This window comes from Lathamus discolor, chromosome 1 (assembly GCF_037157495.1).
Source record: "Lathamus discolor isolate bLatDis1 chromosome 1, bLatDis1.hap1, whole genome shotgun sequence".
In the NCBI taxonomy this organism is placed as follows: domain Eukaryota; kingdom Metazoa; phylum Chordata; class Aves; order Psittaciformes; family Psittacidae; genus Lathamus; species Lathamus discolor.
The window spans coordinates 31,207,362-31,226,113 of NC_088884.1; the positions used below are offsets into that span (position 1 = coordinate 31,207,362).

Below are 18,752 nucleotides of genomic sequence, written 5' to 3' on the forward strand. Positions count from 1 at the left end.
TTCCCTGTGTGTGTTTTAACTCTATCAGGAAGTTGTTTTCATCCTTTTGAACTGCTTTGCAATTAACTCATCAAATTATTATATAAAATCATATTTATCAAAAAGAATGTAAAATAAATTTAGAACACATTTTGTTAAACTCAAAGTAGGAAATTCTGTTACTTAACTATCTGGCTAGTACAAACTTGAGGGTTTCTTAGGATCTGAAAGGCTCCTCAAGGTTTTTCTTTTTTTGCTACTGTAAGTGGCAGTGCGCCAAGAACACTTGTACTCTCTCTAACTGCAGATTTTATTTATTTACTGGTTGGTGAGTGGTGTCTTGGCTGCTCCTGTTCTGTTTTTCAGTTGTTTGTTGTGATGAACTTTGAAACTTGTTGGAAGATCCAGGGGGGGATGCTTCTGTGGTTTGAACTGGGATTTCTGTGTTGGCTATTTAAAGACTCGGCCTGAAGAGCTGTAGCAGAGCTGAGTCATCATAAATTTCTAATATATCAGTAGCTTTGATCTGGACTGCAGTGAGAATGCTAGAAAGTGCTAGTCATGTGTCTGGCCATATGGACTATGGGAAGAAAGTGAAGAGCACTAATTTGGAGGTTACCTCTTACCTATCCCCTTATTGGAGAGTACTGAGCAGAACATCTGATGGTGCTGCAGCAGGAGATAGTTTGTACAGGACCAAGCCAAAGACTTAGTAATGTTTTGTAGCTGCTGATAGGCTGGTCTCTCACTGCTGAATAAGCAGTATCCCTGCAGCTGTTTGGTGTGTCAACAGAATGTTCCTGCTGTCCTGTTCAGTTGAACAGTCTAGAAACTTCCCTATTCAGACTCCTCTGCACTGAGGTTCTTACCTCTGTGCTTACGCTCACCAAGTACTTCTCAGCTCTGTTACCTTTTGGTGACCGAGTCCTCCTAAAGTGAGGAAGTGAAAACTGACTTTACTGTCTGCAGTTACAGTTGTTTGTTGCTTACTGCTACCAGCTGTCAGCTGGAAAACTGTGGGAAAAGAGCACTTTAGTGTTATTAATATTTTGTTTTTAACTTTTAAAATATCCTTCCTAATAATTTTGAGGGCTGTGAGCTCAAAGTTGAGAAACACAGCTCTAGTTGAAACAACTGAAGGAGAAGCTTTGTGGCCTCTGCTAACATGAAATTTCAGATCAGATGATCTCATGGACAAAGCACAACATAAAATAGACTTTCAGCTACTTTCTGAGTTTTCTTCTCATAAAAACTCACACTTGGAAGGAATCTGTAGTTACCAGAGTTCAGGCTGTCTAGTATCACTTTAAATTACAGGTACCTATCGTCTAGTAGTAACAGAATTGGCTTACTTGCATAAGATTTGAAGAGTTTTGAATCTCAATCCTTAGTAATAGGTCCTGTGCTGTGAGTGACAGGGATATTGTAGCACCAAAGAAATACATTACTGAGTTTCCTTAAGAGATCTGCTTATTATGTAGCTGTATGCAGTAGTGTGAGTATTTGTGATATGTAAGGCCTAGATGGTTAGAAGTTGTTCAGAGGTAGTTCTGTCATTGCTGAGTGTGGGCATGCATGAACAGAATGAACACAGATTTCCATTCTTCTAATTTCTTTTTATGTTTCTGAATCATGCAGTGGAAAAAGCTTTTTGTTTTGTTTCTCTGTGTTTTGGTAGCTGTGCTTGTCTAAATCAGTCTCTGCATGTTCTGAGTTTCAAGATGCCATGCGCTTCAGAATGGCTACTGTCTTGGCTGAAATTAGATTCCAGCAGTTGCATGTGTATATATGTACATGCACACCTTTATTGTGATTACTGGTGAGGACTTTTTGAAACACCTCTCTTGAAGGTTTTGGGAGGGCATGTCTCAATAGTAACTACCTGAAGGGTGAAATAAGTTAGCTTCCATTGAGTACTTCATTGCTGCTGCCAAATCTGGCTTAAAACAGAGCTTGTTTGGATTTCTGAGTCTTGCAGTGTTAGGATCTTCATTTAGCCTTTTGGATTGCTTGCTGGTATTTTTACCAAATTCTGTTCATCTGTGAGGCAACTTGATTAACTGCCCTAGGGAGGCATGGAAGGCAGCTGCTCTTCCCTGTCTGATAGCCAAGTGTCAAAGCAGCATTACTGATTTTGGAAGAAGTAGCACATATTGCTTTAAAGTATTTTGATGTATGCAGCAGAGAAATAACTGAATGATTGCATTTCTGCTCCTTTCTGCAGCTAATAGAAAAGAAGAATAAGATGAAAGTACTTCATTGGGCATTGCTGATAGCAATCTCAGTATTTCAGCAAGTAATTCCTTTTGCCATTGAAATTTTTGCAACTTCTGAACAGCTTTAAACACCTACTTCAGAGGTATCTTCGAAATTCAGCAGAGCAGAAAAGCCCTGGGCTAGAAATGTGCCTCCTCCTCATTCTGTGAAATTCCATTCAAGCTTTGCTGAGAAATACTAATTCTAAAAATTATTTTCCCATTTTGTGTTTGTATTCCTCAGGCAAACTTTGGCTTTATGCTGAAGTAATTGAACACAAATATTCTTAAGTTGGGCATATGTTGATGTCAAAATAGGACTGAGAAGAAGCACTGCACAGCATCACCCACTCACTGTAATAAAGGACAGGGAAGAAATGGTAGTCTGATCCATATTACAGTTAAATACATTAGAGTGTTACCTTTACAAAGGTAAATCATGGAAGTTGAATGTTAGATTTAAAGGTTCAGACTTTTGGGTTAGGAAACTTTCATAGAATCATAGAATCGCATAATGGTTTGGGTTGGAAGGGACCTTAAAAGATCACCTAGTTCCATGCCTTTGCCACGGGCAGGGACACCTTCCACTAGACTAGGTTGGTCAAAGCCCTCTTCAGCCTGGCCTTGCACACTATTAAGGATTGCTGGGAAACTGGTCCTGTCTCATGTATGTGTTAAGGCAGTGTTGTGTGTGGCCAGAGGATTTTTTTTTAACCCTTAAAATTTCAGCCTTGCTCATGCTCAGGGTAGATGGTGAAGGTGGTGTGGGCAGTGTAGCTCAGCAGGCCAAGGGGTGTGTTGCACCTTATGAGGGGTGGATTCTGCTGTTCCTCACTGCCTACAGTCTGTGATCTCCAGGTTCTTGTTTCCTCTCTGACAAATCCATAAACCAGTTCTTCTCACTAATCTAGCAGCAAAGGGAATGGTTTTCTGCTGAGCCATTAAGTCAATTTTCTGTGCAGTCAGAGGAGCATCAGTCTGTAGCAGAAGTGGGGCAGGCCTGTGTGCTAGGCATAGTGGCAGAGGGGAGTGGGAAATTGGACTCTACCCGTCTGTGGCTGTGAGCTCTTAAGTTTGCTGAGCTGTATCATCTATCCACATTTGAAGGCTGAACAAATAATTACAAATTTATAGTTTTTTCCAGTCTTTCAGTATTTAATTTAATATAATAACATAAATACCATTTTCTCTATGAAATACAGTGTCCAAAGCATCTAAAAATACTTTTTCCTAAGTACATAATTTGCTGCCAGTATGAAAATGAAGTAGAGTTCTTGATGGAATTTGTCTTTTGTGTGCAGTAGCATAAGCATGTGTGAATTTGAGAAAAGCTCAAAACAGCTAGTCAGTTTCTGAAGACCGTTATCTTTCTATTTCTGCTCAGACACTTCCCGTTTGGATTTTTCTAACTCTCTTCCCAGTTGCAAGTAGCAGTTCAGGGCGCTCTGGTGCTTCTCATCATAGATCTTCTGGTGTTTTTTTGTTACAGAGCCTTTTGTTCCTTTGGTGATTGTTGTTCTCTTGGTTTCCAGGTGTTACAGAATTAAAAATGGCCTCAATTCCATCCAGTACAGAGATCCAAAAAGGTCTGTGGAAGAGAAAAAAGTTGTGTTCAGAGATGAGAGGCTGCTAGCAAATATTTACTTGGCTCCAAGTTGCGTGCACCATTTTTGCAACTTCTTATGATTTGGGAAAGTGTGTACTGATGAACCTTAGGACTTGATGTATGTGTAGATGGCATAACCCTCGTAGCCTGTGATCAGAAGTCAAAGCAGTCTATATTATTAAAATATTTGTCTATAAAGCTGAACAGAAAGTTTCAAGCTGGAAGGAGGACTGTGTTGGATACCATAAAAAGAATTATCTTTATGCTGTAGTTAAGAGGGTTTTTTTTTCCGTTCTGAAGGTTTCGTGGAGATGGTGTGAAAACACACACAGAGAGTGATAAATGTTCTTCACTTCAAAGATGTCTTGGTGTAATTCCTCCTCAGAAGGTTTTGAGTACTTACGTAGGTGTATACCAAGTTAACTAAAACATGTTTTTACAACAGGTTTTGAGTGCAAACTTTTCTGGATACATTTATGTGATTTTTGTATCTTTTGACATTGATTTATATTCTGCCTATTTGACATTGATAACTTTTTACTAACAATCAGCTTCATTCAGCTCCCCCTGTAATAATGTGGTGGCTGTTTTTTTAATCCATCATTTAATGTATTTCACAGATGCAGCTATGCAAGAAACAAACCAAAACACAAAACCCCAAACACTTTGAAGGTTACAAAACTACAAACCAGCTGAATGGAGTTGATTGTTAGTCAATAAAACTTGTTGGAAGATACAATCAAAGGCAGGGAATAGGATAGATTGAAAGGGGAAACCAGATAATCTTGTGATAGACATACTGAAGTATGAGAGAGCAGTTTGGCTCTTACTCTAGCAAATAGCTTTTTGCTCTAAACTTACAAGTTGTACTTGTTGCAAGTACAGCTTTCATTACTGATGATTGTAACTCAGTGAATACAAATTTGCATCCTTTCCCTGCCATGCATGAGGTCCCACATCTGGGTGATTGGTCTATACAAAAATCTGAGCTCCATTTGAGTTCAAATGGGTTGACAAGTGGCCCCTGCTTTCCCCTTCCTCACCTTGCTGCAGCATTCAGTGCTTTAATTCCATGTTTTCTATATTCAAGCTAATAACCTCGAAATGCTGACAGTGATATCCATCAGTATAGCAAAGAATTTTCATATTTAGAATGAAACAATTTTAAAATGTTAAGGCATTTTTAAGATTTTGAAATACCTGCAGACTCTTAGATGCTTTAAAGTTGTGTATTCCTGAGATCAGGAGGAGGGAAAAGATTGTCTATTCTGTAGTTTGTATTTTGAAGTTTGGGTTGAGATTTCTAAGCCTTTAATATGGAACTTCTCACTGTTATAAACTGCGTGGAACTGGTGCAATACCCAGAATGTGAGCAGCAGGTGATTTTTGTCAGGTGATGACATTTCACTCCAGGATCCTGGCACCCTCAATGGACTATTTTCAGGACTTCTCTAAGGTTGAGGTAGTTTGCTTGTACACGTATTGCTGCTCTTTCTGCACTTTCTGTGCCCACTAGATTTACAGACACTTGTGGCAGAAGGTAGATGTTAACAAAGAAGAAACAAATATTCCGTCTACCAGATGAAGCAGTCCTGTTGCAGTCCCACACTGGTTTTACATTAATTTAGCCTAGTGAAAGGACACGTTTCTGACTAACCAGTCAGACTTGGTTAGTTAGAAGTGAAATTGTGCTTACAGAGTATGCTATGTTCAATCTGATTTAGAGTGAAGGGAGTCTTTGTAGCTCTTAATTGCTTGGATTAGTTTAAGAAATCCTAGAGCCCACTTCCTTGTTTGGCCTAAGTAAGAAGTAAGTGGCCTCAGGGCACTTCTTTGCCCTTACAAGAGGAGAAAATAGAAGCTGGAGAGATAACTAGGTTGCCTGTCCCACTTCAGAAATCCCAGAGATACGTAGCTACTGTCAGAAATCTCAAGAGGCTCAGAGGCAGTGTCTCTGGGATTGCTTGTTCTGCTTTTTAGTGTCTGTAACTTCCGTATCCAAACCTCTTAATTATCAGCAAGAATGTGTTATTCCATGCACCACAGTTGTGACTGTTTTAAGGACTCGTGTGAATTACTTGAGCTGAGGATTGGAAGCTGAAAATAGTCCATTACAGGATAGTAGTAGAGATTTGCTAATTTAACTCCTGTGGCTGAACCTGCTGATCTTGAGTTGCTTGTTGTGAATATAATTTTGTGCTGTAATGTGCCCAGTTATTTATCAAATTGGGAAATTATTTCAACTGGTTAGATGTTAGGGCAGTGTAGAGACAGAAGTCTCTTTCCCTACTGCCTTTATTATACTTGCAAATACACCCCAAAAGCACTTGAAGGAATGTGCTTTACAACAAGAGAGAATGCTTTACCTTAGGAATCCCTTGAACATATTATCCCCAAATGAATAGTTTTTTGCTTTAGGCCATTACAGTTTGTTTTCAGTTCAGCTTGCATATTATATAAACTTGAAGCTAGTCTGTTTGGTGAGGTTTTGGTGGTTGGTTGTGATGGGGGTTTTTTGTGTCTTATTTGTTGTTTTTGGGGTGGTTTTTTTTTTTTGAGAAGCATGGGTCAGGTTTCAGATATTTCCAGTTGTATTTCATTAGTTTGTTTAGTTCTGGAAGAATCACCATATAAAGCCATCTGACAAGGTAGGTTCTGGCAGTAGCATCTTGTGAACAGCTGGCTGATGATGGCTGATATTCATTGACTGTTCCTAAACCCCTTTTGACAGCTGTCACACAATGTCTGAACTTTCTGGTGTAGTAATTGCTGATGAGCAGTTAAAAGGTATGAGTAAGGGTTGTGACTTGTCATGAAAGCAGCCCTGGGAAACTTTGTGAACATGGCAGGTGTCTCTCACTACTCATTTTTAGTACGATACACGTGATTCTCAGTACTCAGGTCTTTGTGTGCCACTGTGAGGGTTTTGATGACTTCAGATCCCCATCTTTAAATACGTATTTTGTATACTAAGGTGGTTAAGAGAACTTTTCTTCCTCTCAACAGGTGGGAAGGAGAAACCAAAAACCAATGCGGAAGAGCTACAGATTAAAAAAGTTAAGAAGAAAAAGAAAAAGAAACATAAAGAGAATGAGAAGAGGAAGCGTCCAAAAATGTACAGCAAATCTATTCAGACCATCTGCTCAGGATTGGTTTCTGATATTGAGGATCAGGAAGCCAAAGGCATCACAGATGATCATCTTAAGGATTTCAATGGGAAAAATATGGATCCCAAGAAGGACTGTGAGTCCAAGATACCAGAGAACAGTGAGTTTCCATTTGTCTCGTTAAAGGAGCCACGGGTTCAAAATAAACTCAAAAGGTTGGACACATTGGAGTTCAAACAGCTGATTCATATTGAGCACCAGCCTAACGGAGGTGCATCAGTTATCCATGCCTACAGTAATGAACTCTCCCACTTGTCTCCTGTGGAGATGGAGAGATTTGCAGAAGAGTTTGTGGGTCTGGTTTTTAGTGAAAATGAAAACTGTGCAGCTTACTATGTAATGGGTATTGTTCATGGGGCAGCTACTTATTTACCTGACTTTTTAGACTACTTTTCGTTTAATTTTCCCAATTCACCAGTGAAAATGGAGATTTTGGGAAAGAAAGATATAGAGACAACGACTATGTCAAATTTTCATGCTCAGGTAAGAGGTTATGCATTTTACTTTCTAAAGTCATATAATGGTTTCAAACAACTGTGAATGGTTTTTTATTAGAATACAGTTGCTATTAGCTGTGCTGTGTGGATGACGGAAGACAAGAAACAAGGGAATTCTTTAAGTAACACGTTAGTTCTGCAGTATTAAAGATGAGGAGCCTGTTAAAGGAGACATAAAGTTGGGCTTTATAGGGGAAGTGTTTGCATGCATGTTTGTGTGTAGGTTTCTTTGGATTTGTTTTTGTAGCTGAAGCTTAACTGTGAGTTTTAGAGGGTTAAAATGATTTAGCTGCAGCTCTCTGGGTGTCCCAAGCTGTAGTTCATGAGCTTCTTCAGAAAACTGGAATGCTTGAATACATTAGAACAATGTTGTACATAAAACCTTTGTAGGGCATAGTTAATTAGTTGCATTTGTAGTGTGAAGTTTCTAAATCCATCCTCAAAGGAGAACTTAATGGTGGTTGATGTTGCTGCTAATTTGATACTTAGCCCTTTGCATTGTATTCTTCAGTTGTAGTCTCTTAGAAGTTATGTATCCAAATGGCAGCTTTTGAATCTCTTTTTGCTTATTAATTTTTAATTTTTAAATGATTTTCTGGAGAGAAATGACTGTATACTCCCTTAGCAACAGCGACTGATTAAACATCGCCTCTGCTATTTATTAACTTACTGTAGAAGATACATTACCGTCGCACATAAATTACATATATTTCAGGTCTTTTAAGTTTTGGGAAAAAAGAATTCTAACTTTTAGGTTGCCACTGTGGTGATGGTGTTATGTAAAGCCCATACAGGTATTCTGCAACAATCTTATGAAGAAACTCAACCCTGCCTTTCATTATATCAACTTTAGCTCGCCATTGCCTGTTTCACTCTCTGTTTGCGAATTTGGATATTATGTGGAACACCTTTAAACTATGTTAGTCTTCGCTTTTTAGACAATTATGAAGGATTCAAATTAAGTTATGCTGTCATCTTTTTAATGAAAAACATGGGATTTTTTTTTTTTCCTTGGCAACACAGATATTTGCTTGGAACACTATTGAATTTATTGACAGATTTCGGTTGTGTTATGCAGAACTGAAATATTGCTGCATTAGGACTTTTGCAGAGCTGTTTAAGAAAATGTCCACTGCTGTGGAATGTGAATAGTCCATGAAATATATTGATTGCTTTTTTTTTTTTTTTTTTTAAGTATATAAACTGAATTGTTACTTTAATAGAAAAAAAATCACAAAACATAATATAGGCAGTTGCTCAGAACAGCTCTTAGGTCATTTTATACAGAAAAAAGCTGGATATGTCCTTGTAAGTCCAGCCTGTTGGGCAACAGTAATGTAAGCATAACTAACTGCTAGTATCTGCCCGAAAGAAATAGTTTAAAAATGCCCAAATTTTATTTTTATGAATAATAATGGAATTATTTTCCTGAATGGATGGATTAACTTGATATTACAGTGGTATCATCAGTATCTGTAGTTAAATCAGTCCTGTGGTCATTGGGATTGAGGTCATAATTTCGTATTTTTCTGTAAGTAAAGGAGGAACAGAGAGAATATAGTAGGTTAAAGAAGTCAAATGTGTTGTTAGAGCATTCAACTGGTCAACTTCATACTCTGCCTTCTAACCTGTACTTTACTTGGCTTGAGGTTTAGTTCTGATATCTTCTTTTCCTTTGTTTTCTCTCAGTTTTTCAGTTAGTTTTCATAGCTTTTTATCCCTTGTCAGTTTGGTTGGTTGACAGAAGATGCTTGGCTCCTTGTATTCTGCTAACATAAAGGGTGTAGTGTGTATAAATAGTGTATAGAGGCGTACACCAGACTTACTCATATTGTCTTCTGTGCAGCATTGCTGTTTCCTGGAATATAGAAGTCCGTACCTTTGTTGCCTAGCTATTGATCCTATTTTTCTTTATTATGTCAGATATTTTGGCTGCTTATTTTGTCTTGCTCAGGTAGTCCACTACAGTTGAAAGGTTCTGTTAGCTTAGTATTCTCCTTTGTGACAGAGGCCAGTGTCAAAATGTTTAGGAGGGAGTATGAGAATCTAGTAGTCATAGTGATACTGTGTCAGAGTTCTCATCCTCCAGGGCTATGAATCTGACATCTTTTTGAATCTGAAAGTTGTGGATTTTGTGGTTTTAACCTTCAGCTGTATTTGTGTGTGTGTAAATTCAAAATTCATTAGTTCAAATTCATTAGGGTTGGTTTCTTCTTTCTAGTTTTTTGCATCTTCCTTCTTTATAAAAAGCTACTATTGTATAACTTGTTATGTTTTATGCAGATCGATAATGTTCTTCTGTCTCATTGAGTTCTTTGTGAATCTTTTAAAGGGATTCCATTGTGCTGTTGCAGTGTATTTGAGCGAAATGTTAAAGGTAGTTTTCCATATTACAGAAGCTCTGTGCTGCTGTGTTCCCTGTTGTCCTGAGGTGCCTGAGCAATGTCTAGCAGTTGTTATACATTCTCAGTTGAGAGGGGAGTTGTTTTCCCATGTCTGAGTACGTTGGAAAACATGTACTTTTTTTCCCAAACTAGCACAAGTCTGAAACTTAGTTTTATCAAGTCTGCTTTGAGTACCTGTCTCAGCCTTGCTTCACCTTAGGAAACCTGGGCATTGCTTTGCTAATTTTAACTGAAACAACTGTAATGAGGCTCATTTGAGTACATGAGGTTCTTCACTTGATTTTGAGAACTCGCTGTAGCACATGTAATCAGTCTGACTACAGGGATGATACAGGGATGTTGCCTGGGAAGCTAGGGAACAGGTTAGCAAAGCTAAGGCCCAGTTAGAATTAAACTCGGTTAGGGATGTTAAAGATAACAGGAAGGTATTCTATAGGTACATTGCAAACAGAAGACAGACTAGGGACAAGGTGGGCCCTCTCCAGAAGCTATCAGGAGACCTGGCTACCCTGGACTTGGAGAAGGCTGAGGTTCTTAATGACTTCTTTGCCTTAGCCTTCACTGGCAAAGGCTCTCACCACACTACTAGGTCTTGGAAGGCAGACGCAGGGACTGTGTGAATGAAGACCCTAGGCCCACTGTAGGAGAAGATCTGGTTCAAGACCATCTCAAGAACCTGAACGTACACAAGTCCATGGGACCTGACGAAATCCATTCGCGGGTCCTGAAGGAGCTGGCAAATGAAGTTGCTAAGCCACTGGCCATCATATTTGAAAAGTTGTGGCAGTCAGGTCAGGTTCGCAGTGACTGGAAAAAGGGAAATATAACCCCCATTTTCAAGAAGGGAAAAATGGAAGACCCAGGGAATTACAGACCAGTCAGTCTCACCTCTGTGACTGGCAGAATCTTGGAGCACATTCTCCTGGAAGGCATGCTAAGGCACATGAAAAACAACAAGGTGCTTGGTGACAGCCAGTATGGCTTCACTAAGGGGAAATCCTGCCTGACCAATTTGGTGGCCTTCTATGATGGAGCTATGATGATGCTGGCAGCATGTGTTCGCAGCCCAGAAAGCCAACTGTATCCTGGGCTGCATCAAAAGGAGCATGACCAGCAGGTTGAAGGAGGTGATCCTGCCCCTCTACTCTGCTCTCGTGAGACCTCACCTAGAGTATTGTGTGCAGTTTTGGTGTCCTCAACATAAAAAGGACATGGAACTGTTGGAACAAGTCCAGAGGAGGGCCACGAGGATGATCAAGGGACTGGAGCACCTCCTGTATGAAGATAGGCTGAGGAAGTTGGGGCTGTTCAGCCTGGAGAAGAGAAGGCTGTGTGGGGACCTAATAGCAGCCTTCCAGTATCTGAAGGGGGCCTATAGGGATGCTGGGGAGGGACTCTTCGTCAGGGACTGTAGTGATAGGACAAGGGGTAATGGGTTAAAACTTAAACAGGGGAAGTTTAGATTGGATATAAGGAGGAAGTTCTTTACTGTGAGGGTGGTGAGGCACTGGAATGGGTTGCCCAGGGAGGTAGTGAATGCTCCATCCCTGGCAGTGTTCAAGGCCAGGTTGGGTGGGATGGTTTAGTGTGAGGTGTCCCTGCCCATGGCAGAGGGTTGGAACTAGATGATCTTAAGGTTCTTTCCAACCCTAACTATTCTGTGATTCTATGATTCTATGATGGAAGTATTTAAAAAGATCTAAAAATGTGAAAAAAAGCCCCCAACAACAACAAACAAAACAATAGAACAACAACAACAACAACAACAACAAAAAAAAACAACCCAGAAAAAAAGGAGGGATGAGCTAAGCCTGAAATGGAAAGTATTACGGAGTATTTTATCAGCATTTTTATTTCTCAATATTACTGCATAATCCTCCGCCTCCTGTTTTGCGGCAGATGAGTTTTTTTGGATTTAAGTAATGCATATTTTCAAGTCACTGAGTTCTATCGTAAGAGGCAGATTCCACAGTAAATCTGTTGGTGAGATCTGAACTGTTGGGAGTCCTCCTAAGTCTACCCTGGGAAGTCTGCATCTCTCAAGTAATCTACTCAGTTTCACAACTGTAGCGTTGAAAATTAACTTGCCTCAGCTTCCTTCCCAATATGCTTATGCCAGATAGAAGTCATATCGTTACAGTTGTTAGGAGATGAGAAGTGAGCAGAAGCTTGTGAGAATAGTTCAGCAGACACAGGAGAGAAGAGTTTGTGACGGAACTGGTTCTTTCATTAGAATTAGCTTTTAATTTTGGCGGGGAGAATAATAGTGGAGATTTTCATGTCCTAGCTTGTATGTGTGTTTAAGTAAGTCACTCTTTTGGGCAGTGGAAAACTGTCTGCTATAAATACATCCCTGGGTTCCGTCACTTGTGTAGATGGCAACAAGTGCATCAGTTATCTGGTAGCTATGAATGTTACTTGCCAGGACTTTTAGAGGTTTTCAAAGAACATAAGTAATCGGCTTTTGCCACCTACTTGCAGCTTACATCACTTCAGTTAAGCTATGTAGTGCTACTGAGGCAAATGCCTTGAATATTTTGAACCCATTACTGTGTCCCCAGGCTAGGCAAATGTAGATTTTTCTTGTTTTGCTGAAACCCCAAAAGTACACACTTTATGTTTAAGCATAACAGTGCTTAGTGGATTGATTTTTACTGTGCTTCAGTATTGTCCCAGAGGCAATTCCTTAGTACAGGGGAAGTAAAATCTGAGGAATATCCAACAATTCCTGTGCTTCAAGACAAGATCGACTATTTTTAAGCTGTACCTGACAAGTGCTTATCTGATGTGTTTGCTGGAGATCTCTAGGCAATTCCACACTTTCCAAAGAAATCTACAGAAAAATCTTAATGTTTTCTTGTGTGTCTTAATCCTTCTGCCAGAACTTTTGTTCTGATCTTTAGTGGACAAGGGGGACAGTTTATGGTTTTCTTTCACTGTTTTCTGTACTTGAAGATTGCTCAACAGCTCCTTCTTTTCAAAACCCCCCCAGTAGATTAAGTAATTTCAGTTCCTTCAATCTGCCATTACATGTGTTACCTTTATTGGTCCTGTCCTTCCTGCTCTCCCATTATGCTGTCTTCAGTCATTCTTTTTCTTAAAATAGGGTACTGAAAATGGGCAGTGTCTGTCTGTGTATTGTCAAGGAGTAGAAGAAGATTGCTTCAGGTGTCTTGCAAATTACTGCTCTTTGTTGCATATTCCTGGCTTTTAAGGAGCAGTTTGTGACCTGCTGTAGCAGCAGCTCCCTTCTAAGTGAGTCATTCCTCTTTTCATGTTTGTGCAGGTAATTATAGATACGTGAGTATAATTGTCTTTATTCACATTGAATTGTATCCTGTATATTCAGATCCTCTGTCCTTTACCAAAGATCTTGTTAGTTCTGATATCAGTATGTGGAATAATGTAAGTGTTTTAGGGGAAGAAATGCATTGGTAATGATAGTTCATGTTCGTGTTGCGACTTTAAGATGAGCAGTTGTTCTCACTTGTTAAAGTTCTGGACACAGCTTTTCATTCCAGTCTTGTCTTAGTGCCTTTTAATACTATCTTCTCTTTGCTGTTCTTCTTGTTTAGCTCTTAAAAGCTTATCTTTTTAGAGAGTTTTTTCCTGTTTTCTCTTTTCCTAATTTGTGAAATCCTGCTTCAAAGTATTTGTTGTTCTTGTATTTGTGGGGAAATTGCTGAAAATATTTTTCTTTCAAGAAAATCTGAAATAGTTGGTGTTTCATTTTCTTATCATTGAAGATTTGTCCAGTGTCCATTTCCTTATATTGTGTTATTTTCCTGTGTTCTGGAATGAATTCTTTGGAACTGTGTATCTCTTCTGTTATGTTTCAATAGCTTTTCAGCAGAACTTTGCTTTTAATAGAATTCACTCCTTTTAAGCTTTTTGAATGTTTGGGTAGTTATTAAAAGCTTTAATATTTTTTAGCAGCTTTCCTTTTATGCAAGTTTCCCAATGTAGAGCTTCCTTTCATTCTTTTTCCTTCTGGAGGATGAAAAATGGAATATGAGCTCTGTTAAAGCTTATATATTGCCCTGTTGTTATTTTTGTAATCAAATAATGTGCAAGATTATGTGTAGGGACTTTTATGATAGATGATGGCAGCCTATTGTTTTCCGAGCAAAAAAAGTACTCCCCTGTTGAATACGATTGTACAAAGATTCAGTCCACAGGGAATAGCATTAGAAATCTGCAGTACATGCTCATTTATTTTCCACTTCGGCAGTAGTTACCTTTCTAGAGTGCTTCTTGACAGGTTCAGCCAATAAATATGGAATTACAGTTGTATGTTGCTTTCTCTGATCATGCATTTATATTAGCAAAAACCCAAACCTTAACAAGATCCTAGAGGTTTGTACTGGCAGCTTGGAGAGGATCCGAGGCTGAACCGTGTCACAGATCTGCCTGAGTTACAAAAGCATAATAGCTACTTTGCTTTCACAAGATCATTTTTTTCATGAAGATATCGGATTGATGCTATTCTTAATTTATTTATTTTTACTTCTGGTTACACCGCACTGGTTTTGTGTCACCAAAATTCAGAATAGTAGGTAATGTCTGTCCATCCATCATATTATTTGAGGATTTCAGTTGCAAGGTGAAACATGTGAAGTGATAAACGAACTACAGTAGTAAAAAGACACTGGTGGAACTATACTATAGTAAAAATCTTGAAATTGCATTTCCAGAAAGTTCCAATTGGAAAATGGTGTATTTGTTGAAATGAAAACTTCAGTGATTGTGGATCACCTCTGAGTAATGTTGGAACTGTCAAGGCGTCTTATTTTGCCACCAAAACCCTGACTTGAAAACAGTGAGGGAAAGAAAGTAGTATGAAGTACATATGTTTTAAAAGCAAAGGTAGGTTTGCAAGTACTTGAAACTCAGAGCAATTTTGATGAGTATGTGTTCAGTTGACATGAATCGTTGATGTTCATCAATATGAGATGTTGATGCTTCAGTATTGCTTCCTGTTTGGAACTCAAAACACACACAAGCATATTTAAGGATTTGAAAAGAGTTGGCAAGGAACAGAAAACATTTGGGCACTTCATGAGAATATGCCAAATAAGAAGGAATGCTGCCTTACCTCTTCATGATGTAGCGTTCCAGATCACAGGTTTAGAGGAATAACAGTGAATGTGAGATGGATATTTCCAGTCCAAGATACAAATATTTAAGTGCACTGCAAATGTGCCTTTGTGCACTTGTGTAGTGAGATGGAAACCCACTATTCCTGCTCATCTCCCAGCATATTTTTATGGTGATTAAATGTTTTTGTTGGTCTTTGGTGGGGCTTTCTTTAAGGGTTTCTTGAAATTATTTTGGGTTCAGTTTATTTTTCGATCAGAACTGCTTTTTCCTGCTTTTAAAGCTGAAAAACTGAAAGAATTTAAACACTTAAAATTCTCTCAGGAAAATGCTGGTACTTCAACCAACACCCCCCATTATGTTAAAAATAGGAATTCAGTTGTGTCTTGCTTCAGTTTATGTATTTTAAATTAATCTCTGTAAATGTTTAGTTTCTCTGGGCTGTTCCTTCCAGTTTATGCTTTTTTTTCAAACAGCAAATGGAAACATCCATAACACAGTGTCTAAAATGTTGCCTACTTGTAAGATGATAATACTCAAATATGTTGTTGTCAGTATTTTTATATATATATATATAAAATATATATATATATTCAGATTTAGTCTTCAGATTCTTTTGGACATTAAGATGTTAATGCAAAAATACTTGATTTTTAGAACTCCTTACTTAAAATGAGCAAGTTACACTTGAAAATCAGTTGATGCCATACTAGTCACAGAATGAGATAATTATCAAGAGAAGACATAGTCTCTTTTTGTGTGTTTTTAGGTGACATACTTCAAATTTAAGCTACACAAGAAGAAAGAAGTTAGGCTATGTTGTATTTATTCAGTTACATGTTTCTGTTTACCTGTCCATTGTATGATACTGCATTTAATTGGTAACCTTTTTTGTGTATGTGTATTGATTCAGTCATGTTGACCACGTGCTAGAAGAACTGCATGCCATTGATTCATAGAATCCTAGAGTCAAATAGGTTGGAAAAGACCTTTTAAGCTCATCAAGTCTGACCTTTAAGATCATCAAGTCCAACCTTTACCCCAGGACTGCTGAGTCGACCACTAAACCATGTCACTATGGGCCTCATCTACACGTGTTTTGAACACTTCCAGGGATGGTGTCTCTTATCACAGAATCACAGAATCCCAAGGGTTGGAAGGGACCTCAAAAGATCATCTAGTCCAACCCCCCTGCAAGAGCAGGGTAACCTACAGTACATCACACAGTCAACTTCTTTTATTCTGAATTTAGATTGCTAAACCATGACATCCAGCTATTTATTTGAGCAACTTTTTAACATTCTAAAAACATAGTCACACTGTAATCTGTAAAATTACATTGAGGAAGACTACCTTTTTAAAGGTGTATAACATTTCATTTGAGGTCAGTGCACAGTTTAACATATGGAATTCAATGAAAAAGTACTGGGGTTAGTATATCAGCACTGGTTTTGTGAATTTAGAAATAACACAGAAAAATCTTTTTCTCTTCCTGTGACGAAACCAGCCAAAGGATACTGACACTAAATGGAAAGGAAAATGTTGCTGTTATCTAATATGCCACAGATTATGTATAGTTGGTGTCTTTAAGAGGATTGATTTTACTTTTGTTGTTGGTCAAAGATCAGTGGAAGGTTTTTGGTGTTTTTGCATTGCTTAGTAACAGTCTCTTTTTAGACTGAAGGAAAATTCCCTCTAAGAATGAGCTTTTTAAAATATGTTTTCCCAATTTAGCCTAATCCAAGGTAGAGTCATTTAAATGGCAACCCCTGACCTGAGTCTAGTGGGCCAGGGAGGGTGCTACTGTGGGAGGTAGCGTTTGCTCAGAGACTGCCTGAGCATCGATCTGCTTGTGGGAGGTAACGAGTCATGAAAAACACCACTTGGTGGTTTTTCCACTTTACTTTCCTTCTTTCTTCACTCACTAGATTGTCTTTACCTGGACCCATACTTTCCCCCGTGTTTTCATTCTCTCCCATGCCTCTCATCATTGGAGGGACATGTGTGAGCAAGGGCCTGTAAGGTGCTTAGCTGCTGCCTGGGGCTAACACACCACAGGGCTGTTCAATGCATAAACATTTCACTCTGTGTGCTTGAATGATATAACTCTGAATATGGTCCTAGAAGAAACTGCTCATCATTTGTAACTTTGACGTTATCTTAGCATTATTTTGGGGATTTTACCTCTCCCAAGCTGGATCTTGAAAAGGAATCTTCTCTACCTGGTGAATGAGGGGAGCATAATTGGTCAGGAGAGCTAGACGTGAATTAGGATGGACAAATAATGCTTAAAAAAGTTGAATTCATCTTTGTTTTAACTTTCAGTGACATGGTCTTCTTGGCATTATATAAGCAATTTCTTAATTGATCCAGCTTAAGCAAAGGTTATGTTGCACTTCAACACTTCTATGACTTCATGCTTCATTGCCAGAACCTAGTGGTACATAAGCCAGATGGGTGAGTTGATCAGCTGAAAGCTTCACAGCCTCTCCTAACTTCACTTCAGTTACTATTTTTGAGGGAAGTTGTAGAGTTTTCAGTTGTAGTACTTCCATAACTAGTTTGTCATATGCTGTGTGAATCATAGAATTGTTTAGGTTGGAAAAGACCTTTAGGGCCATTGAGTCCAACCATTAACCCAGCACTGCCAAGTCCTAAACCATGTCCCTGAGCCCATCTACACATCTTTTAAATACCTCTGGGAATGGTGACTCAGCCACTTCCCTGGGCAGCCTGTTCCAATGCTTGACAACCCTTGTGGTGAAGAAATTTTTCCTAATATCCAGTCTAAGCTTCCCCTGGTGCAACTTGAGGCCATTTCCTCTTGTCCTATTACTTGTTACTTGGGATAATGGTAGTGGTAGCAGAAGGAAGCAAGAAAAAAGGCAGAAAAATCATTCCCTTTAATTGGGTGTGGATGAAAACAGCAGCTTAATATCTTGGTCTGCTATGGTGGAATACTAAGCTACTTATGCCAGTGGAAGAAACATCCTTTTGCACATTAGGTTTATCAATAAACAGTGAGTAACAGATTTATGACTATCTGTACCTTCAGAAAGTGGTTTTAGAGTGCTTTAGAATTGGTCTATCCAGTAAGCCATTAGTGACAAATGAGTGTCCCTTCCTTGTCCCAGTGCTTTAGGTGAGCTCCCGATGCTTTGTGCCACATACAGCTGAGGGCTGAGCTGATGCAAGTTCAGGAGAAATTCACGTTTTCTGGTGCTTTATCACAAAATCGCTGACTGGCTGTGTGAAAAAGTTACAGGAATGTATGACTAAGGGTTTGGGGCATAGGTGAATACTACTGTCTAGCAGTATTGCTCTTTTCAGTATGGCTTGTTCAAGCCATACAAGCTACAAGCTCAGACATCTTGTAAATTGTCCTGCATTTCCTGGGTGTGTATGATGAGGTGATCTGAAGAAGATGATTTGGCTCTCTATCTCTGGAATGCGTTTGGTTACATCAGTTTAGTTTCTCCAAAGGGCATGCTGTTGTTCCATGTTGTATGATTTAGTCCTGTTTTCAGGAACTGCTGCTAATTCTCCTCTACACTGCCATAATTAATAGGACTTTTAGTGGCCTGTTTGCAGGAGGGCCATAGGTAAGCAGTACTGCATTAACGGCTTTCCTTGCTCCTTTTTAAATTTTCATGCTTTGGATGCAGAACATATAGAGGTGCAATGTGAGAGCCTTACTTGGTTGTGCAGCAATCCATCTGCTCTTCCCTCTGATCAAGTCATATTTC

At 38.9% G+C, this 18,752-nt stretch overlaps 1 protein-coding gene across 3 annotated transcripts in view; it reads left to right on the forward strand.

Annotated features, from left to right (window-relative positions):
- Positions 1-18,752, forward strand: part of RSBN1L (round spermatid basic protein 1 like) — a 57,172-nt gene that overhangs the window by 23,907 nt on the left and 14,513 nt on the right. For 2 of the 3 annotated variants that reach the window (XM_065666850.1, XM_065666860.1), the window contains exon 3: positions 6,847-7,490. In XM_065666850.1, coding sequence (XP_065522922.1) covers positions 6,847-7,490 — 644 coding nt within the window. The remainder of the gene's footprint in view (positions 1-6,846; positions 7,491-18,752) is intronic. The other variant, XM_065666868.1, reaches the window with a different exon arrangement.